The sequence below is a fragment of the Macrosteles quadrilineatus genome, unplaced genomic scaffold (genome assembly GCF_028750875.1).
Source record: "Macrosteles quadrilineatus isolate MER2022 unplaced genomic scaffold, UCM_ALF_1.0 Scaffold_9__3_contigs__length_116548681, whole genome shotgun sequence".
NCBI classification, from domain to species: Eukaryota; Metazoa; Arthropoda; class Insecta; order Hemiptera; family Cicadellidae; genus Macrosteles; species Macrosteles quadrilineatus.
In genome coordinates, this window is record NW_026542602.1 from 47,460,197 (window position 1) to 47,485,248 (window position 25,052).

Below are 25,052 nucleotides of genomic sequence, written 5' to 3' on the forward strand. Positions count from 1 at the left end.
ATTTTTACTCATTTAATTAATTCATCTTTTATATCCGGTCATTTTCCAAAATTATTAAAAGTTGCTAAGGTTGTGCCTATTTTCAAAAAGGGGGACCCTCAGTGCGTAGAAAACTATCGACCAATATCACTTTTGCCAGTTATTTCAAAATTATTTGAAAAGGCAATGAAAATTAGGCTAGTGTCTTTTCTAGAAAATAACAACCTTCTATTTAGTGGCCAACATGGTTTTCGCTCAGGCAGATCAACAATTACAGCTGCTTCAAGTTTTTTTGAGAGTATAATAAATTCAATTGATAGCCACGAAAATGTTATAGGAATATCAATGGACCTTACGAAGGCTTTTGATAGGGTATGTCACCAAACTCTAATACTCAAACTAGAAGATATGGGAGTAAGAGGTCACATTTTGGCGTGGTTCAAATCATATTTATCGGAAAGAAAGCAATACGTTGAAATCATGTCTAATAAAAATAATTGGCTGGTAAAAAACAGATCAGAAATAAAACTTAATCACTTTGGTGTCCCTCAGGGTTCAATACTAGGCCCTGTTTTATTCCTTTGCTACATTGATAAGATTCCAAATGTTCTGTCGTGTGTACCTTGTGGAAATATGTGTTTATATGCTGATGACATTAACTTAAAAATTACAGGAAAAACAGTAGAACATATCGAAATAGATACCTTTATAGAACTTGCAAATATTAAAAATTACTTACTATCCAACAATCTCAAAATAAACAAAAGTAAAACTAATTTTATATCATTTTCAACTAAGCAATGTAAAAACAAAATAGAACCGTTGATTATTTTGGATTCCGATGAAATCAAACAAGTTGAAAAAATAAATTTTTTAGGTTTAAAAGTTGATAAACATCTATCCTGGCAGGACCACGTCAATCATGTTTGCTCAAAGATAAATTCAGGGATATTTGCTTTGAAAAAGATGTCATATCTATGTAATATCAATACTTTAAAAACAATATATCATTCTCTTGTCCATAGCCACATTTCATACGGTATATCTTTATATGGAGCTACAACTAAGAAAAATCTTAATCGAATCTTAAAATTACAGCAAAGGGCATTAAGAACAATGATGGGACTAAAAAATGATGAATGTGTTAAAATTCATTTCAAAAATTTTAAAATATTAACTGTGTTTGCCCAATACATTTTTGAAACTGCTCTCATAGCGAAAGAAAGTATATCAGATAACGCACAATTATGCTACAATACAAGAGGAAAAGCCCTAAGAGAAAATAGTCGCAACCATCTTTTATTTTCAAATAAAAAGCCCACCTGTGCCGGAAGAAGATTTTTACGGTTTCTTCCAAATCATTTAAAACCCATTGGCAACTCAATCAAATTTAAAAACAAATTAAAAAATTATCTCATAGAAATCGCTCCCTACTCCATTAAAGAGGTGTTTCCCCAATTAACCTGATTTTATTTTTAGTTTTTTATTTTTAGTTTCTTAGTATTATATAAATTGTAATTTTAGCTTATAACTTTATTTACTAGGTTAGGAATCTGACACTATTCAATGTACAATGTACAATTGTTGAATAAAGATATTGAAATGAAATGAAATGAAACACACAACCTTATGAAAATAAAAACTTAAACATAATTGTAAACCATTATACTATGACAATTCTCATTGTATCACATCTTTTTGTTATTGTTTAGTTCAAAACACCTGTCATCAATATTTTATTTTTGTTTATTGGTAATGAAAGTCAGCAAACCTAAGTCACTGTTTGCTAGGTCTGCAGATTTGCTGTGGGGAGGGGGTTTATTTTTTATTATGTTACCATTCCAGATGTACACCTAAAACTGCTTTCTTATGACTGTTATGTGGACAGCTGATGATGATGGACCACTAATTGACCTTGATTCCGATCATCTACCAGTCATTCTTTCATTTGACGAACCACCTGAAATAGAACTTCCAAACGAAAAACTTATTAAAGGAGTAATCGACTGGGAAAAGTTTAAAGAATGCTTTCATGAAAATTTTCTCCTTCCTCGCCAACTAAAAGATAAAACCCAAATAGATGAGGCTATCGATTTGTTTGTCACTTCCATTCGTCACTCAGTAGAACAAGCAACGGTTCGTCAGTTTAAACCTAACAAATCGTTTTCCTCGATTCCTCGATACATCCTGTCCCTTATTAATTTGAAGAATAGACATAGAAGATTATGGCAACGCTACAGAACTCCTTCTTTTCGCAGAAGATATAATCAGCTCATTAGACGAGTCAAGTGGGAATTAGACCGATTCAGATACGAATCTTATAACAAATATGTATCAAATCTGTCCTCTGATGACAACAACTCCTTATGGCTCGCAACTAAACGAATATTGAAAGAACGCACCCCAGTACCCAGTTTAATAAACAATGGTCAGGTATATGAAAGCAAAACGGACAAAGCTAATGTTTTAGCCGATTACTATCAGCGTTCATTTCGTCCGAATGATGAATTTCAAGACCCTGAATTTTCAGCTCATGTTGCCACAGTTAATTCCTGCCCACTTATCACGGTGGAACGGCCAATTAAATATACTTCTCCATCTGAAATCTCTAACTTCATCAAGTCGCTAAGAATCAAGAAAACTCCTGGACACGACGGAATACCTAACATTATTTTACATAATCTACCACGAAAAGGACTTGCTTTCCTTGCTTCTCTGTTCAATGCCTGTCTCACAAAATCATACTTCCCGCGAATGTGGAAACATTCTCTCATAATTGTCATCCACAAACCTGGAAAGCCTGCATCGCAAGTAAATAGTTATCGCCCGATTAGCCTCCTCCCCACATTGTCTAAATTGTTTGAAAAAATCATTAAACAACGGCTAGACTCCTACGTAGATAGTGCTTCCCTAATACCTCCTCATCAGTTTGGTTTTCGCTCCCAACATTCCACGACACATCAACTTTTAAGAGTTTCTGAAGACATCATTAAAGGATTTGAAAGAAAATGTCATACTGCTGCAGTTTTTCTTGATGTAAGTCAGGCCTTTGACCGTGTTTGGCACGATGGTTTGTTGTATAAACTAAGAAAGTTCGGAGTCCCCTCCTACCTACAGGGAATTATTGAAAGCTTCCTTGAAGACAGAACGTTTTCAGTTAATATTGATGGCTCCCTATCAACTGCCAGACCAATTCAAGCCGGAGTCCCACAGGGAGCAATTCTTTCACCCCTATTATATAACATTTACACCTCTGATTTGCCATTGTCAAACCATGTCCAAACAGCCGTGTTTGCTGATGACACCCTTCTCTACTCTACACACCATGACATCGAAGTTGTGGCCAATAACATTCAAATTTCCTTAAACGATTTGATGGACTGGTTCACAAAATGGAGAATAGCCATAAATCCGATGAAGAGTGAAGCGAAGATTTTTACCCTCCGAAAACCGTTAGACCCTCCAAATTTAGAAATTCTAGGTGAACAGATTGCATGGAACCCTCCTGACCAAGCAATAAAATATTTAGGTGTATACTTCGACCGAAAGTTAAATTGGAAATTTCATATTAATAAAAAATTAAATTTGGCTTATGGCAGATTATCAAAATTGTTTCCTTTAATCAACAAAAAATCATGTATGTCTATGAAGAATGGAACCCTTTTATACAAAACTCTTCTACGTCCACTATTGTTATACGCCTGCCCAGTATGGGGAACTGCTTCATCAAGCTCAATTCGCAAACTGCAAACATTTCAAAATAAAGTTTTAAGGATAATTCTAAAATGTCCCTGGTATTTTCGAACCCGTCAAATACATTTAGAACTGGGAATAAAACCTATAGAAGATTTTATCAAGAAAGCTACATCAAAATTGTTTACAAAACTTCCATTGACCAGCAGCATTGGATTTTATAACACAGGCCAACCTTCTGAAATCCAGAGACTCCGACTAAAACCCAGATTGCCTCAAGATGTTTTATTATAACCATTTTTTTTTTTCATTGATTTGTGTTTCATAGGTGGACAGTGCCTTTACAGTCCGACCCGCTAAAACAGTGACAATAAGTGCCTGAGGGGCTAAGCTGACCTCTATCCATGTTAATGTAATTAATAATGTTATCTTTGTCTTTCTTATATTATACCTAACCTGTATAGCAATGAAATGCTGATCGGTTAATAAAATCTTAAAAAAAAAAAAAAAAATGACTGTTATGTGTTGTCAGTACATCTACGTGCTGCACTCTGTAGGTAAACCTTATAACTTTTTAATGCTATTGTAAATCATAGAACCAACTTTTTTAGTTGAAACAGCTGACTAAATTCTTTAATTCCCTTTAAATATGAATACTCATAAGGTTAACATGGGGAATTACAGAGCCACTGGGGCAGAGCCCGAAAGGATTTTTGAGATAAGAGTATGCCTATATGTTAAACGGGAATGTAAGCTATCATCATGCCAAATTTCAGCCCAATCCGTCTCCAGTCGTTGCATGAGTGAACTTCAAACACACAAACAAAAAAACAAACAAACAAACACACAAACTTTCACTTTTATAATATTAGTAAGATAAGATAAGATAAGATTACAACTAAAACTTAAACCAAAGGTTAATTTTAAACTGGTTCAACAATGTGCTGTCTGTGTTTTTGTGCTCAACTATCCAAAAAGTATTTGTAAAACGAGTACTGTAGAGATAACTAAATGGTAAATAACGTTAATTAAGAATACCACTAATTTTTTTACATTTGCCTAGTAGGTCTGATGATGATTGGAGTAATATATAGATTTGTATAAAATGTTCTGTGAAGATGGATTTCTGTTTCCTCATCTCAGGCTTGAATATGTTCTTTAAATCTGTTTTTAAAACTTCGGCTTGTTTGTCTAATGTAGGATTTATCATATTCATTTTGTTTGAAATTATTTTGGTTATAATATTCAGTACATTTGTTTATGTCTTGTGCTTGAGTGGCTATATTTCCTTTTTAAATTTTGTTATTTATGAATTAGAAACACATTCTTTGTCCTATAATAGATTTTTATATTTGAATGCTTGAAAGTTTTGCTTATTAGTACATGTAAAATTCTACTAAAAGACTAGGCCTAGTAGAAAACATATAATTTGGTCCGTTCATGAATCTTGCAGGAAACGTAGTACCTAACATTAGGTTTTGAAACCTGAAGAGGCCCTAGTGATTATGGTGGTGGAAGAACCATTTTATGGGGGTTAAAGTTTATGGAGGTTGAGAACATTTTTATCTATGGGATCCAAGCAAGTGGGGTGTTGTTTTCTATGTTTCTTAGGATGCAGAATAGAAGAAAAGCACAATAAAATCAATGCAACCGACAGTTTATGAGAAAAGGACAAATTTATTTTTGAAAAACTAAATATGACAAATTAATTAAGATTAAATAATTCAGTTAATATTAATTATTACAAAATTGATCATGAGTCTAAGACATGAGTCCAAAACTCAGGTATTTACTCAGGGGAGGTATAAAAGAGGCTATGATGACAGCTGTGGGCTTCTTTTTAGCTGAGGGAACGCCATTACCGTAACAAAACGGTCCGTAGCCGTCGGCCTCAGTGGTCTAATGGTTAGCGTACCGGGCTGATATACTGTAGGTCCCGGGTTCGAATCCTGATGGTAGCATTTACTTTTTGTCCAAGATTTTTTTATTATCAGCAAGTTTGGTTGGTTTGGTTCGGTTATTACAGTTTAATTTTATTATTAAGTCATTATAAAATTTTAATTGAGCAAATTCTAGTTTTATTTAATAAACAGAATTATTTTTCCTATTACTAAACTTTTGTTATATTATTTTTTTATCAGCAAGTTTGGTTAGTTCGGTTAGGTTATGATAGTTTAATTTTATAATTAAAAAAATTATAAAATTGAATTTGAGACATTTACAATTTTATTTTATGAACAGAACTATTTTTGCGATTAGTAAACCTTCATTGCCAAAGTGCTCTCTACTACAGCGCTGTTCACGGAGGAATTTTGAACTAAATGCCTCATTCGTACCTCCCCTAAGTCAGACCCTAAAACTCATGAAGTCATATGTTAACGTTGTTAGGAAAATCAACCAAGAAACTGGTAGTTACGCCTCTTTAACCTTTACGTGTAGTATTTTTCATCAGCTACTGATGCATCATCACCATTGATGGAATTGTCAGGTTCTCTAATTTCTTCCACATCAACGTCTTGACTTGACACAATTTCACTGACAGCACGGGAGTTTGGTTTTTAGAGCTTGTACATGCCTACCTTCTTCACAAAAATGGCATGAAGATGAATATTATTAATCCAGGGGTGCCCATCCCCCCCTAGACTCATGACGCACCCCCCCCCAATTGAGAAACAGCCCCCCCCCCACCATAAATGATGTACACAACAAATGAGAAACATTATTTCCCCGCCCAGCACTATTTGTAAAACTATAAAAGAAGTTTTATAAATTTTATTAGATATTTAAAATTCAAACCAATCTATTTAAATAAAGTTATAGTTTTGTCTGTACATTGCTCAGAATTATACATATTTTGGGTTATTTTTACGTTTTATACATTGAAGAAGTTGAAACATGTCTTATCTCAAATTGTGTCCGTCTGTCACGGCCCAGAAGGCATTTTACGCAGCCTACAAAGAAAACTAGAGTACCGATTATGATTATAATGGTTTAATTGTATCCACAGGATTGGCGAGAGTGTCCTTATAGCCATTAAAATATGGCCTCATCATTTTTTAAATAAAATAACGGACGTTCAAAAACCCAATTTTGTGTGATTTTTCTAGTTTATTTTCTCCATGTTTACTACATACGTCATTTATGAAATACTAATAATCTGTTAAGAGAAGACGTCATATATGAAATTACGAACAGCTGTTTTGATAAAGATTCCTTTTTCTAGCTGTCACTGATATGTTTACATCAATGTTGTTTACGAATACTGTATAGGCCCTAACCATTTCCGATCACGTATGTAAGCAAAACCAAAACCAAGTGAGATTAATAACCGTGTGGCTTTGGCTTACATAACGGGTTTGATTTGTCACGGGTTGGGTACTAATATGTAACTGTAAATTAAATTAAATAACTAGCCATCATCCAGGTCGGGAACCGGAGATTCGTGTGTATCAAGTTGTACTTGTATTTTGACTATCAGGAAAAGACCGTGAATCAGTGTTGTACAGGACTGGAAAACTTATCTTTCTATATAAATAAAATTAGAGTTTTATAAGTCACCTCAATTTAAAGATTTTTTTATTGCCAGAATATCCATATAGCGTTCGTAACCTCTGCTTAACGAATTGTCAGCGTCTTCCTCTTGATATAACGATCCCCTCTCCCTCCCTTTAGAAACATCACAGCTCCTTTGATGAAAATGAAATGGAAACAACGCTTGCGCCAACAATCGTCTGCTCCGTTTTACACTTCTGTCTGCTGTGCGCTACAACGTGTTATATAGTTCGATGGTCACAACAGATTTCAGATACTGTACAACAGCTGTGGAATGATGACAATATAATGCTTAGTAAACTGTGATTGAGTGATCAGTAACCATGGTAACTTTAGTAAGGCTGTGATTGGCCAATGAGTTAGTAGGCCTAAATATGGCGACTTGTTTAATTTGTGTATGAATTGAAGAGAAACCTATTAAAGAACAGAAGAACAAAGAAAAAGAATAACAAGATTGTTCTCGTTACATTCTTTTTTAAGAGTGTTTTAGTTATCTCGAAATATAATTTTACACTTTTTTTATCAGACCTACTTATCTATCAATTCTTATGCTGTGATACAGCACCTTGGTAGCCTATATGTCCATCATGAGCAGTACCTTATAACACTTTTTAAAGGTTCCTTTAATATTTACGTTATTTATAGCAATGCAGTGTTTGGCTAGATATTAGTTGAGTTTGAGTTAGCTATAATTTTAAACGTTGCCGTTTGTACAACTGAACCAAGATAAATGATTTGAAAATTTTTAAAATAATAATGTTATTGCACAATAATAATGATTGTGCAATATTGAATTTCGTTTATAAGAATGCAAATCGTAACGTTAATGGCTGTTTACAGCGTTTTAATGGGTTTGTCATCATTCTGTTTTTATACTATAGGCTATTGGATTAACCGTATTTTTCATTACTCCCCCTCCCTATTAACTCAGGTAATCGAGTATCTACACAATAGTGCAAAGTATTATAGCCTATGCTACTTGATTGTATTTGAACTAGCTTTATGTCAACAAATAAGCGTTCTGGGCTAAGTCGCGGTGTAGCTGGACGACTGAGGGACGTGTCTGTACATGCGTTATCTTTTATCTATCACATCAGTTGAGCCATCCCGTGCGCTCCCTCTTAGATCTCACGTCTTGCTAATCTTGAATAATAACTTTCTACACGAATCCTAAACTATCCTAAAATCCTATTTTAACTAATTGAATTCAATAATATAGCTATTGTCATTAATTAATCCACTTTCTATATGGCGACTTCGTAATATATTTTGGATTGTCGTCACGTTGAACACTGTTGCAATTAGCTTTAGCCACCCCCCCCCCCCTTTGGAATTTTTGAGCCCCCCCCCAAGAATTTCAATGACGCAGTCTGCGTCACAGCCCCCCCTTGTGGGCACCCCTGATTAATCCCACTCTTTATTGTGATGTTGAGCAGCTACCTTAACACGAACAAGATACTAATTTAAGTATTGTCTCTGGAGCTGGCTCAGTAGTCGTTCCGATTGGTAGCAAGTAGTTTTGTTTTGTGTCTAGCCATACCCCACTCTTATGGAAGCAGCTTATTCCATATTGAGGGTTGTATCTGATAGTAGGTGCGGTAGGAGTTTTGAGTAGCACTGTCCGATGCTAGTGGTAGGGAGCCATATCTGGCAACTCTTTTCTTTAATGATTTATGAAAAAGATTAATTAGATTTAGGGTAAGTGTCCCGTCCTAGGATCCGTAAAAGAAAAGCCAATACATTCCCTTGCTTGTTTCACCTCAATGTGATTGGCGTCAGGTTTGTGAAAGGTGTGTTTGTGGTTGCTTTCAGTCTACAGCAGTTTGAGTTTTTTTTTTCTTTGACATAAATTGCGCTGGTGGTAGGATATGTGTTTCAGTCTCTAAAGTTGCATTTAAAACTTTGCCATTTAATAAATTATGTTATTTTTAATTCAATTTATTCTTTTCAGGTCCTGAAATAAGAATTATTATGTGCAAATGTGCTGGACCTTTCACAGTTCAATATCAAGATTAAAATATTGAAAAGCTTTGAAAATAAATTTTATTGTGATAAACTAAAATTCAAATCTGCACAAAAACAAAATGTTTCACAACATACCTAGTGTTAGTGTGTGATGTTGTAAAGGTAGTTGTGATTCTTTCAACAAATAAACATGAGTACTCCTCCGTGGTTAGAATCATTGTCTCTACACAATGCTATTGACAAATTGTCTGTAGACGATATAAAGTCAATGTTGGAGCTTAACAATCATAAATGTGAGATTGACTCTTTGGACTGCAGAGGAAGAACACCTCTGCAGTGTGCCATTTCAAGGGGTTTTGAGGAAATTGTAAAACTATTGATAGACAAAAATGCCATGCTAAATGCAAAGGATATTGATGGAAACACATCAGTTCATCATGCTGTTTTGGGAGATGATGAGAAGTCATTAAGGTTGTTAGAACTCTTGATTGACAAAGGTGTAGATCTGAACATTGCTAATCACTTACATCAAACCCCACTTCATTTAGCAGTAGAAAGAGAGTTTCAGCCATGTGTCAAGCTATTGTTGGACAATGGTGCGAAAGTAAATGTGCAGGACAATGTTGGTAGAACACCATTACATTATGCTGTTTCAAAGAAAAATAATAGCATTGTAAAGCTGCTTATAAGACGAGATTCACAATTAGACCTTGCAGACAAAAAAGGAAAAACTTCTCTTCACTTAGCAGCAGAAACCAAATTTGCATTTGGTGTTTCCATACTACTAGAATCTGGAGCAAATATCAATGTCAAAGATGATTGGGGTAATACACCTTTACATTACTCTGTCCTATGCACTAAGAAACAACGTCAATACTGCAACCCAATGATCAATCTATTGATCAACAGCAGTGTGATCCCACAGAAAAATAAAAAAGGTCACACAGCATTGCATTGTGCTGTCGATGCAAATAACTTCACAGCAGTCGAATTATTGCTTCAAGCTGGAGCAGAGGTAAATGAGAGAGATCTTATTGGCCGCACCCCACTTCACCATGCAAGTATGAGGAAACGTATTAAATCAAAAATATTGAAAGCTCTTATTGAAAGTGGGGCCCAAGTAGATTGCAGAGATGATCTTGACAGAACCCCTTTACATTGGGCTGCCATTGGCTGCTTCGTAGCCAGAGGATCCTTGTTGATAGAATATGGAGCTGACATCAATGCCAAGGATAGGAAACTCAACACGCCACTCCATCTCTGCTTATCTGAACCTTCGCCCTTTGGAACATTGTTATTAGATAAGGGGTGTGAGATTGACTTGAAAAACAGCTGTGGCTACACACAGCTGCAAATAGCAGTAGAAATAGGTTGTCAATCAATAGCAAATCTACAAATAAGTAAAGGTGCTAATATTTATGTTAAATGTAGTGGTAGTAAGAGCCTTCTTCATATTGCAGTTTCAAATAGGAGTAAGAAAATTGTTGAGAAACTTATAGAAAATGGTGCTGATATAGACTGCAAGGATGACAATGGGCGCACAGCACTTCATTATGCAGTCAAAACTTGCAATCGTTTCTATGACAATACTATTATTAATACACTTCTAATGAGTGGTTCATATGTTCTGATGAAAGATAGAATGGGAGTAACTCCAGTTGACCTTGCACTGTATGACTGTCACATTCCGAACCGTGGATGGTACAGTTTCCGGATCCTGATGGAATGGGGTTGGTTCTGTACAGGTTTCCCTTTTAAATCCATATCTGAATCACTTAGGAACATAGCGTATGAAGATGGAAAATATTTTCATGACCAGATATATGTGAAAATGAAATATGCAAGATTTTTACCTCAAGAAAAGGATTCTTTAACCACCCATTTCCATTTAGATTGCTCTGCTGAAATAGAAAAAATGAAGAAAACAAAGATCAATCATAATGCTCTAAGTGACATATTATTGAAATACTCTGATCTCACGTTCTTATCAAATGATGGCATAAGGAAGAAAATATTTTCAACAATCTTAGATTTTGATTTTCCACTTTACATTAATATTTTGAGGGCTGCCTATATGAAAGCAAAAGAACGACTTGGCAAAATCAGTGTTGTTAGTAACATTTTAAAGTTTCCTCTACCAGAAGAAATGACATGGAAGATTTTGACATACGTCAGTGACAATGACATTGACAACATCATTAAAGCATCTAAACAATAAGGATTTAACAGCTTGGCTTGATTCCTTTCTGTATTCTTTCTACAACTTTGTTTTTTCATTACATAAAATTTAATTTTAACCATGTAGACTATTTTTAAGAGAGTTAAAGAATTTGAAACCTGAAAAAATGATGATCTTCTAACTAAGTTTCAAAAAACCTTCAAGTATTATTTTAGGGATTTAGAGTTTTTTTTCATATAAAAATGTTTATAAAATGTCTTTTTAAATCATGTAGACTATTTTTAAGAGAGGTAAAGAACTTGAAAACTAAAAATATGACAAGCCTCTAAATAAGTTTTCAAACACTGACTTTATGTATAATTAATGTTGGCTTGTAGTCTGTTTTTGGTTGGATGTTATTGTCAGATTAACCCTTTTAAAGACTGAGTTAAATCTTTTAGCCAAAACAACCCCCAATGACTTGCTAGTCAACTAACTATGTCTACCTGAAAAATGATTATCTGGTAGTTAAAAGTCAAAAATATGCACAGTGTATTGTTGCGTTGTTACTTTAAATTAAGAAATGTTCATAAATGTTTTCTTTTTCTTTGTTGTGACCTATGTTTTACCTGAAGGTACCTACCTACTTAAAAAGTTCAGATTTATCAGGCATTAAAAACTTTTGTTACCTTTATAAAGGTAAAAATGTAAAAATTACACAGACTATACCACTGTTAAAAAATACTAAATAACATTCAGTTTTTGGGGAAAGATTATCGTAATAAAACATGGAGGATTAATAAATAAGAAAATGAAGGTTACTCCATTACTCCTCAAGGATTTGAATAAAATACCAGCTCATCTGCTTTGATATCCTGAAAAATGTATATCATCTTACAAAAACAAATACAAAGCTAGAATTAAAACCCCTAAGATTAAATGCAATGAGGAATTTATTTATAGTTCACAAAACAAATGTAAGGCTGTATGTAAAGTTGTTAAGTCAGAAAGTGGTTTATTTTTAAAAGTAAAAGTCTCACATTTTTGATTTAAGGGAAAGTTTAGGGGGGTCAGAAGACAAAAAAATTGTTGATTAAATGTTTAGTTTTATCGAATTTCCCGTATAGGGAATAAGCTTTTACCGTAAGTCTCATTGCAAGACTTGGACCCGGGACCGATTTACTTTTTCTTTTTGATGTCTATAGAAGCCAAAAACACCATCCATTTAAATCTTACTAATATTATAAATGTGAAAGTTTGTTTGTTTGTTTGGGTGTTTGAAGTTCAATCACGCATAAACCACTGGACAAATTGGGCTGAAATTTGGCATGATGATAACTTACATTCCCGATTAACATATAGGCATATTCTTATTTCAAAAATCCTTTCGGGCTCCGCCCCAGTGGCTCTGTAATTTCCCATGTTAACCTTATGAGTATCTATAATATTAAAACGAAAGTGTGTTTTTTTATTTAACGATTCTGAATCAACCACTCGACGGATTTTCATGATTTTTGGGTTGAAAGAAAGATAATTTTGAGAACTAGGGAATGTCGAAGCCATAATTTTAGTTTAGGGTCCCAGTTTTTTAGAAATTAAGTTTTAATTTTTAAAAAGTCTAGCAGCCGACGCTAAGATTCTAAACTAGCTTTTGGCATAAAATAATTTGCTTAACATAACAGCTGTAAACATTCAGCTTTTGTGTCACAAATTCAGCATTTGGATAAAAATGTAAAGACATACTTAGGATTGACTTATTTATACCATGTGTAATGCTAATCATTGATACGTTCAATTCTTCTGTAAGAGGATGGCAGATTAATTAAATATACATAGTAAAATACTAGGATGTTCAAATTATTTTTTAAAGCAATCTTTGTAATCTTCGATTTTTTTTAGAGCAATATAATTTGTTTTAACTAACAGCTGGTTAAATATAAACTATGGAACTATGAGGTTATTTTATTTTTGTCATTGATTATAGGAAATAAGTAAGATTAGTAGAGATAATTAGACCACAGTTTAAACCAATATTAATTAAACCACAGTACAAATCGAGGCTCTGTACACGAGTCTTAATAAAAAAGGATAAATGCAAATTATTTTACTGCTCCACTTTTCAAGGAAAGATTAGAAAAATAACAATGTTTACATGTTTTAATTTTTCATGGTAGCTTTTTGTTTACAATTAATGTTTGTCTGCTTTAACTTTGTATGGATTAGGCCCGGAAATATTGATGTCATAAAAAGAAGATCAAGAATAATCAGGAATCACGATTTTAAATTACGACCACAACCTCAGCCGGGTTTTATACAAAGATAAACAGATGGATGACATAGATTGAACACAACGTCAACATTGACCTAGGATACTGCAATTAGACAAACCATCCTTAAAATCGTGTTCAGTTGTGGTTACGTTTGGGGGCACCTATATCAGCGCCCCCAAACGTGAAAATAATATCACTTTTATTTCAACTATGAATATATTGTAGTTTAAGTTAACTAATATGGGAAATTAAGATGTACATTTCTTCAATGAGGGTGTGTAATTATCAAGAATAGAACTGAAAACGGTATAGATAATAAACATTGACAATTACGTCATTAGCTTTACTAGCGTGTTTACTTTTTATATTCCTGCTACATGTGACCAGTTCTTATTTTCAAATGAATGTTATTTGAACCAAACAGCTGTTTCAAAACAAACTGTTATTGTTTTTACTTTTCTTTGTTTACGCATATTTATTTATCAATTAATGCAGTGAAATTCGTATAAAGGATAGGTGTGACGATTCGTTTTGATGTTAGGACACCAAAGTTTGTGTACTGTGAATTTTATTGGATATTATCGTTTTGTTTTAGGTCGTTTCTATTCAGACCTACTGGAAATTGTGTATAGTAGTTGTATTGTGGTGATAATAATTATGGAAGAGGCAGGTATGCGCTATGGAAGGTGGTATCGTTGACTAGGTCTATACACTTCTCAATTTTGACTATTACTCTCTCTACAATATGCTACTTATAATCAGTGTGCGTCTGTGCGAATCGGCTGCAAATCTCACTTCAACGCTTTTCACATCGTAAAAATTGCAGAATTGCTGTTTTATTTTAAAATTAACGGATTTAAAATGCATATCGTATAGGCCTATGATGGAATAAAAACATATTTGGTCACACAACATTTGTTTACAAGATGATTTTTTACATTAAAACTGCAAGAAACTTTGTCTTTATATGTGTAAACTAGCTGATCTGAATTGTACACGGTTTTAACTGGCTACTGAATTCCCGTACGTAGGACGGGCTAACATCTCGTTCATATTTAAAGGGAATTAAAGAATTTAAACAGCTGTTTCAACTAAAAAAGTTGGTTCTATGATATGGAAATGCATTAAAAAGTTATAAGATTTACCAACAGGGTGCAGCACCATATTTTTTTTTGCATTTATGAAAACAGCAAATTTGAACTAAGCAGCAACAACAAAGTAGGATTGTTTACAGTTATGTTAATGTTTTTAATTTTACGAATAATTTGTGATATTTTGCGAATTGTTGATAATTTATTTTTCTCTATTGTTTAGGTGAAGTGGTAGAACATTATGGCTATGGTAGGTGTGTAATACTATAGAATATACTGTAAATTTAAAAAATTTAAATAAACTGCAAATTTTATCAAACTGTGTCCTCCCTTATTGCAAACGCAAAGCTTGAGTATAACTGCAATAAGCATTTCATACTTATATTTCAACCCCGTACGAAGGACTGGTACTCTGCTAGTTCATATATATATATGTCCGTTAGCGTGATAACTCGAGTAAAAATGATCCTAACGTGTTGTTCAAAGCTGACGTGTGTTTCGTTGCACTGCAACAATCGTTGGAGCTTTACATCAAAATAACTTAAACATAAAGTAAAACATGGGACACAGAACATTTAACAATTCAACACGATAGCGCTATCATGACCCGGCAAGGCAGCGGTTGTAGGTTGCCAGTCTACCAACCGCTATTGTCTACCGCTGTTGTAAAATTTGGCAATTTTATTTATTTCATACTAAGCTATCAACATTCCAATATAAAAACACACTCCCCCCCCCCTACCTTCCCTGTAGCAGCAAACCTAGGTAGAGCTCCTGCGTTTCCTGGTGAAGCCTGGGGGGTAGGTGGTTAAAGTGGCTCTAAACCGGTTTTGTATGGGCTTCATCAGGAAATGCACGAGCTCTACTCACTAATTTTAATTTTTTTAATAGGAAATAAATCTGACAATTTTTCGGGAATATTTTAGTAGGAATAATAGTAGGTAAATAGAAATTCGCTTAGTCTGCAGGTTTGCTGAGGTAGGGGTATTTTTGTTTTTATGTTGTATTTGTATAAAATGTTCTGTGAGGTTGGATTTCATTGTCGTTCTGTTTCCTGATCTCAGGGCTTGAATATGTTCTTTAAATCTTTCTCAAAACTTCCTCTTGTTTGTCTAATGTAGGATTTATCATATTCAGTACCGGTAGCTTACATTTGTTTATGTCCTCCTGTGCTTGGTTGGCTATATTTCCTTTTTAAATTTGGTTATTTATGCATTTGATATCCATTTTTTATTCTATAACATATATTTTTATATTTGAATGCTGAAAGTTTTAGTTTATGGATTTTGTTAATTTTGGTATTGTGTGGCATGAGAATAAACTCTTCAGATTTTCTCTCAATTTTCATCTTTATCATTTTTTTTTCTATGTTAGATGGTAATTCCAATTCAAAATGTAACATTACTAAATTCTAAATTTACAAAGTTATAAGTTAATTCTACTTCATATTTCATAACTGTTATACATATATAATTTATTTTTGTAATTTTAGCTAAATGTACTTAACAGAATAATTTTTATTTTTAACTTCCCATATGTTACGTTCTTAAAAATTTTTCATTGTATTTTTTAAACATAAACATAACCTTCAATTTTGTGATGTGTCTGATGTGTTATGTGTCAAAAGGCCTCATGAAATTAAAAATTCTGAAAATATTGGTGAAGTTTATTTCAAACTAGCAGAGTACCCGTCCTTCGTACAGGGTTGGTATATAAGTTTAAAATGCTTATTGCAGTTACTCTAGCTTTGCGTTTGCAATGGGGGAGGACAAAAATTGCTTCTTTATATTGACGGTATACTAATGGTATTACTTATCTACCATAGCCATAACTCTACCACTTCACCTAAACATTAAATATTCTCATTGCGTATCACAGTTTTTTGTTGCTGCTCAGTTCAAATTAGCTGTTTACATAAATAAATAAAAAATTATAGTGCTGCACCAAGTTCAGATTAGCTGTTTACATAAATGAAAAACAAATTATAGTGCTGCACCCTGTTGATAACTTTTTAATGCTTTTGTATATCATAGAACCAAACTATTTAGTTGAAACAGCAGACTAAATTCTTTAATCTATTATACTTATTTAATACGCAAGCAGGTTTTTTGTGACAATTACTCCTCCAAAACTGCTGAACCGATTGACATGTTTTTGGTGTCATTGGAAAGAGCGTACCGGTAACGTGAAGTTGTGCAGGAAACTTTCTTTTTAGGGAAATAATTAGAGAGTAAGGCCCTGGGGCCCTTTAAAGTTTCGTATTTCTCCATAAGATTAATATGGAAAAGAAAAATTGTTATGAAACTCCAGCTGTTGTCAGAAATTAAAAGTGAGAAGAAGAACATATGTTAATTGTAAACAGTCAATAAGTTTGCTAATTTAACAGTTTGCTACAAACATTTACTGACCTAACACTAAAGTACCCCCGCCGCAGCAAACCCCGCTTTCCCTTAAAAGTGTTTGACATCATAAAAAAAAATGCCACTGGTGTAGACACGAGAAAAAAAAAACAAAAACCTGCAGACTAAGCGAATTTCCATTTGCTTGATTGGATTTACACAAAAATGTCCCCTTAAAAATATCACATTTATTCCCTACTAGTTGCTCTGCCCGTGCTTCGCTACGGGGTGAGAATGCAGAAAAGAAAAAATCGGTTTTACTGCAAGATACTATAATACTATGAGAAACAGTTACAACACACTTACCAGGAAACATGTAGGCAAAAGCTCAATCCTGCTTATTTATTATTTAAATTAAGATCGCTTAATGTATTACAGTACTATCATTTTATATAGTGTATAGCATTTAAAATATATGCAAAAGTATAATTCATTGACCACATGGCACCAAAAAACAATTCTCCTTGTAAACAAATTCAATTAAATAGCAGAACAGCATTTCTGACAACAGCTGTAGTTTAATAACAATGTTTGTTTCCCATGTTAATCTTATGGAGAAATACGAAACTTTAAAGGGCCCCCAGGCCTCACTCTCTAATTATTTCCCTGAAAAGAAAGTTTCCTGCACAACTTCACGTTACGCTCTTTCCAATGACACCAAAAACATGTCAATCGGTTCAGTAGTTTCGGAGGAGTAATTGTCACAAAAAACCTGCTTGCGTATTAAATAAGTATAGATTTAAATAACATTAATTTAATTACGTTTGCTGCAACAGGGGGGGTAAAAATGTGTTTTTTTTTTATATTAATAGTTTAGAATGAAATGAATGCATTTTCCAAATTTGATCAAAATATGTTCATAAACAAGCAAACTACAACAGTTTACTTATTCTCCATAAGAATAACATGGGAATTTTAAATTTACAGTTTTTTGGAATTTTCTCTGTAACCATTAGACAACGCTATGGTATTGGTATTGTAATAACGCTTCAATATACCAAATTTTTTTTTTAAGCTCTACAAAATGGTTTGGAAAGAAAATGTTAAATTTTAAGTTTTTAGGGTAAAAAATGGGAAAACCCAATTTTTACCCCATAAACACCTGTTCCCATAGTCCGATCATGCTGGTTCGCAAACTCGTTCGAATAAACGTAGGTTTACACGTTTGTACCAAGTTTCATCAAAATCGGATGAGTTTTGCTCGAGTTATCGCGCTAACGGACACATATATGAATATATATACAGTAGAACTCCAATTATCCGATCTCCAATTAACCGAATCTCCAATTATCCGAATCGCTTATTTCAACAATTTTAAAAACGTAAAGCTACAGTAATAAGTTTTGCAAAATATCAAAGAATTATTATTAAACACATTTAGCCAATTTTGGACTTTGATGGAACACTATTGACTTAATAACATGTATAGAACACTTGTACTATGAGCATTGTAAACTGTAAAAATGTTCTGATTTAAATTATTATTAATTAAATGTTCACTTAGTACCGAAAATTAGGATTTTTCTTTAAAATTCCCGGAATTCCGGTAAAACTCCGATTATCCAAATTTTTTATTATACGAATTTTTGATTATCCGAATGGGGTCTGGTCGCTATTGATTCGGATAATCGGAGTTCTACTGTATATGAATTTGAACGGATGGTGTTTTTCGCCTCTAGGAACCTCAAAACGAAAAAGTAAAACGGTCCCGGGTCCAGGTCTTACCATGAGTACTACGGTTAGCTTATTCCCTATATGGGAAATTCGCTAAAACTAAAACACTAAAAAACAAGATCAGCTTTTGAAAAATTATAAGATATTTACAAGAGATGTTGATTATATCAATCTGTTATGTACATCTTGAGTATTTTCAAAATCTTTGAGTCTAATCTTTTAAAGTCATCAGAAATTATGACTGTTATTCGTTTTAAAATAACGTCTGTAATACTTAGCAATTGCTCGAATTCGAGCAACCGGTGCACTAGTTCCCTTTAAATATGAATACTCATAAGGTTAACATGGGGAACTACAGAGCCACTGGGGCAGAGCCCAAAAGGATTTTTGAGATAAGAATATGCCTATATGTTAATCGGGAATGTGAGCTATCATCATGCCAAATTTCATCCCAATCCGTCCAGTGGTTGAATGCGTGATTGAACTTCAAACAAACAAACACACAAACTTTCACATTTATAATATTAGTAAGATTTATATGATGGATGCGTTGTATTCATTTTTAAATTCCAAATATATAACAGTATTTTTGGACACTCCAATCATCATCAGACCCAATAGGCGAATGACAAGAATCAAAATGGCATTCCCTTATATACTATTGGTTACCGGAAGTACCGGCCAATAAGTTTCTATAAGTACAACTGGAATATTTACGAGTCTGAGTTATTGAATGAAGTGTTGGCAAATTATGTTGCAACTGGTGAATGGAATTTGAAGGTATAATACTTTCTGCTGAAGGCGGTTCGGTTTTCAGTAAATGTTGAATCTGTGAATGTTGTATTTCTCTTGAAATCAATTTAATTATTAATTGTTATTGATAATATTTTTATTCATTTATTTATGTGTGTGTGTATCCATTAGCATAATATTTTTGTAAAAATCATCCGATTTTGATGAAGTTTGGTATAAATGTGTAAACCTATATTTTTAATTTCACAAACCAGCATGATCGGACTATAAAAACGGAGTTTTATGAGGTGGAAATTGGGTTTACTAAAATTGTTCCAAACAGGAGAAATGACATAGTAGATAATTTTTTTCGTACTCTCATTGTGGTATTTTATTTTTGTAAAAATACGACCAAAAGTAAGACAACAATTGTTTTACTACAGTATTTTGATTTTGGCTCTCTTATTCCCACTCTCCTTGGTGCCCTGAATTGAAATTTCAGTCTCTACAGTTGCATCTAAAACTTTGCCATTTGTTAAATTATGTACTGTAAGTAATTTTTAATTCGATTTATTTTTTTCAGGTCCAGAAATAAGAATTAGAAGGTACAAATGTGTTGGACCTTTCACAATTCAATATCAAGATTAAAAGATTGAAAAGCTTTGAAAATAAATTTTAATGTGATAAACTAAAATTGTAATCTCCACAAAAAAAATGTTTCACGACATACCTAGTGTGATGTTTTAAAGGTAGTTGCGATACTTTCAACAAATAAACATGAGTACTCCTCCAGGGTTAGAATCATTGTCTCTACACAATGCTATTGACAAATTGTCTGTAGACGATATCAAGTCAATGTTGGAGCTTAACAATCATAAATGTGAGATTGACACTTTGGACTGCACAGGAAGAACACCTCTGCAGTGTGCCATTTCAAGGGGTTTTGAGGAAATTGTAAAACTGTTGATAGACGAAAATGCCATGCTAAATGCAAAGGATACTCGTGGACAAACATCAGTACATTATGCTATTTTGGGAGATGATGAGAAGTCATTAAGGATATTAGAACTCTTGATTGACAAAGGTGTAGATCTGAACATTGCTGAATGGTTAAATAAAACCCCTCTTCATTTAGCAGTAGAAAGAGAGTTTCAGCCATGTGTCAAGCTATTGTTGGACAATGGTGCAAAAGTAAATGTGCAGGACATTGCGGGTAGAATACCTTTACATTATGCTGTTTCAAAGAAAAATGATACCATTGTAAAGCTGCTTATAAGACGAGAATCACAATTAGATCTCGCGGACAAAAAAGGACAAACTTCTCTTCACTTAGCAGCAGAAATAAAATATGCATTTGGTGTTTCCATACTATTAGATTCTGGAGCAAATATAATTGCAAAAGATGATTTGGGGAATACACCTTTACATTACTCTCTACTTTGCACCAGGAAACAAAATCCCTACTACAAGCAAATGATGAATCTATTGATCAACAGCAATGTGATATACTCACACAGAAATAAAGATGGTCACACAGCATTGCATTGTGCTGTCGTTGGAAATAGCTTCACAGCAGTCGAATTATTACTTCAAGCTGGAGCAGAGGTAAATGAGAGAGATGTTGGTGGTCGCACCCCACTTCACCATGCAAGTATGGGAAAACATATTAAATCAAAAATATTGAAAGCTCTTATTGAAAGTGGAGCCCAAGTAGATTGCAGAGATGATCTTGACAGAACCCCTTTACATTGGGCTGCCAATGGCTGCTTTGTAGCCAGAGGATCTTTGTTGATAGAATATGGAGCTGACATCAATGCCAAGGATAGAAACCTCGACACACCACTCCATCTCTGCTTGTCTGAACCTTCGTCCTTTGGAACGTTGTTATTAGATAAGGGGTGTGAGATTGACTTGAAAAACAGCCATGGCTGCACACAGCTGCAAATAGCAGTAGAAAGAGGTTGTCAATTAATAGCAAATATACTAATAAATAAAGGTGCTGATATTTCTGTTAAAGGTTTTTGTGGTAAGAGCCTTCTTCATATTGCAGTTTTAAATAGGAGTAAGAAAATTGTCAAGAAACTTATACAAAATGGTGCTGAAATAGATTGCAAGGATGACAATGGGCGCACAGCACTTCATTATGCAGCTCGAGATTGCAATTTTGACAAAACTGTTGTTAATTTAATTCTAATGAGTGGTTCAAATGTTATGATGAAAGATAACAGAGGACTAACTCCAGCTGACTTTGCTCTCTGGGATGGGTTTGATGGATATGAAGCTTTCCAGATGCTGATGGAATGGAGTTGGTTCTGTACAGATTTCTCTTTTAAATGCACCAGACCTGAAACACCTAAGAACTTGAACAGTCAAATGAGAGTTATATTTAGAATTGTTCTTGACCAGTTATATGTGAAAATGAAACATGCAAGATTTTTACCTCTAGAAGAGGATTCTTTTTCCACCGATTTGCATTTAAAGTGCTCTGCTGAAATTGAAAAAATGAAGACAACAAAGTTCAATCATAATGCGCTCAGTGACATATTATTGAAATACTCTGATCTTACGTTCTTATCTAATGATGGCATAAGGAAGAAAATATTTTCAACAAACTTAGATGATGATTTTCCAATCTACAAAAATATTTTGAGGGCTTCCTATACTAAAGCAAAAGAACGACTTGGCAAAATCAGTGTTGTTAGTAACATTTTAAAGTTTCCTCTACCAGAAGAAATGACATGGAAGATTTTGACATACGTCAGTGACAATGACATTGACAACATCATTAAAGCATCCAAACAATAAGGATTTAACAGCTTAGCTTGATTCTTTCTGTATTCTTATTACAACTTTGTTTTTTCAGTCCAGTATATAAAATATATTTTTAACTAGGTAGACTATTTTTAAGAGAGTTGAAGAATTTGAAAACTAAAAATATGACAAGCCTCTAAATAAGTTTTCAAACACTGACTTTATGTATAATTAATGTTGGCTTGTAGTCTGTTTTTGGTTGGATGTTATTGTCAGATCAATCCTTTTAAAGACTGAGTTAAATCTTTAAGCCAAAACAACCCCCAATGACTTGCTAGCAGTCAACTAACTATGTCTACCTAAAAAATTATTATCTAGTAGTTAAAAGTCAAAAATATGCACAGTGTATTGTTGTGTTGTTTCTTTAAATTAAGAAATGTTCATAAATGTTTTCTTTTTCTTTGTTGTGACCTATTTTTTACGTGAAGGTACCCACCTACAGATAAGATTTATTAGGCTAAAAACCTTTTTTACCTGTATAAAGATAAAAATGTGAAAATTACACAGACTATACCACTCTTACAAAATTCTAAATAACATTCAGTTTTTGGGGAAAGATCGTAATAAAACATGGAGGATACATAAGAAAATGAAGGTTACTCCATTACTCCTCAAGGATTTGAATAAAATAACGGCTTATCAAAACAATGACATTGTGAAAAATGTATATCATCTTACAAAAACAAATACAAAGCTAGAATTAAAACCCCTAATATTAAATGCAATGAGGAATTTATTTTATAGTTCACAAACCTAAGGCTGTATGTCAAGTTGTTAGATCAGAAAGTGGTTTATTTTTAAAAGTAAAACGTTATATTCTTTTCTTTGGAAAAATAATTTTATTGATAATCTGTTAGTGGGCTTGTTTTTTAAGCCGAGCTTTTAATCTCACGATGGCTGAATGTGTCAGAATAGGTTGCTTAGCGAAAAACAGAGTTTTGCTGCTATCGCTTGAGACGATGATGAAGTTTCCGTGACAGCATAATATGTTTTATGTAAAGATGTTTCATGAATTCTCCGTAGTCAGAGGAGACGTTCATGATTTCGCTGCGATCGCTGGGCACAAAGATGATGTCCCTGCAAACGCATTTCATCGTGTTCACACAAGATGTAGAAAATGTCTCTATGATCACAAAATATATTTTGCCGTCAATAAAGGAGACGTCCAACCGGGCAAACTTGACAAATAAACAAGAGCAATATTCACTGTATTAAATTACATCACAAAAATACACAGATTACCTACAAATACAATATTGTAGTGTTAAGTGTCTGTTGTTTTCAAGACAAACACACCCTGAATGGATTGTTTCCTCCACAGAGTAATAAACTCCTTGGTTTGAATATTGAATAGTTAAATAAACACAGTTCTAGAACTTTAAAATGGCTCTTAAAGTCACCGAATGGCTTTAAAAATAACAAATTTTCTGGAAGGGACACCCCTACTGATGTAAAACACCCCCAGTAGCCCCCCCTTGTCAAGGTCCTAGAACCACCACTGTATGTCATGCTGCGAATGGGTGTGTTTCCTTTGTTAATTTTGTCACACAAAACGTCTGTCACTTTCTGGACATTACTCATTATTATGACTGGCTAGTATAGGCCTGCTATTTATTCCTTAGAGCAATTATTTTAGATGTAAGGGAACGATCAGTTCATCTTTTCCATCGTAACAGGTATCTCCCTCCACCCTCTCTGATGAAGCTGACCACACAAACTCCCGCCAAATAATCCAAAACACCAAATGAAGAATTATAAGTTATCGATCTCACAGATAAAGAAGAAAGAGCAAAGCTCTCACAAGCTCCCAGTGGTGAGTAAATACAATTATTCTCACATTTTTTATTTAAAGGAAAGTAAGTTAAGGGGGGTCAGAAGACAAACAAATTTTTGATTAAATATTTAGTTTTATCGAATTTCCCGTATAGGGATTAAGCTTTTACCGTAAGTCTCATTGCAAGACTTGGACCCGGGAGCGGGACCGATTTACTTTTTCATTTTGATGTCCATAGAAGCCAAAAACACCATCCGTTCAAATTCATACTCAAGCAAAAATGATCCGATTTCGATGAAAATTGGTAAAAACGTCTTATTTAAACTAATGTGTTGTTCAAAGCTGACATGTTTCGTTGCACTGCAACAATCGTTAGAGCTTTACATCAAAAACATCAAAATAATTTAAACATAAAGTACAACACGGGACACAGAACATTTAACAATTCAACACGATAGCGCTATCATGACCCAGCACGGCAGCGGTTGTAGGTTGCCAGTCTATCTACAACCGCTGTTGTAAAATTTGGCAATTTTATTTATTTCATACTAAGCTATCAACATTCCAATAAAAAAAACACACCTCAATACCTTCCCTGTAGCAGCAAACTTAGATACTCATTAATTGTTTTTTTTAATAGGAAATAAATCTGAAAATTTTTAGGGAATATTTTAGTAGAAATCCAGCCAGGTAAATAGAAATTCGCTTAGTCTCAGGTTTGCTGCGGTAGGGGTATTTTTGTTTTTATGTTGTATTTGTATAAAATGTTCTGTGAGGTTGGATTTCATTGTCGTTCTGTTTCCTCATCTCAGGGCTTGAATATGTTCTTTAAATCTTTCTCAAAACTTCGGCTTGTATGTCTAATGTGGGATTTATCATATTCAGTACCGGTAGCTTACATTTGTTTATGTCCTCCTGTGCTTGGTTGGCTATATTTCCTTTTTAAATTTTGTT

General features: G+C 33.7%; 1 protein-coding gene across 1 annotated transcript in view; it reads left to right on the top strand.

The window, feature by feature from the left end:
- The window catches only part of LOC129003414 (uncharacterized), a 57,357-nt gene that overhangs the window by 27,366 nt on the left and 4,939 nt on the right, over nucleotides 1-25,052 (top strand). The window contains exons 7-8 of the mRNA XM_054431706.1: nucleotides 9,374-11,404; nucleotides 20,267-22,315. Of these exons, the coding sequence (XP_054287681.1) occupies nucleotides 9,374-11,404; nucleotides 20,267-22,315 (4,080 nt within the window). The remainder of the gene's footprint in view (nucleotides 1-9,373; nucleotides 11,405-20,266; nucleotides 22,316-25,052) is intronic.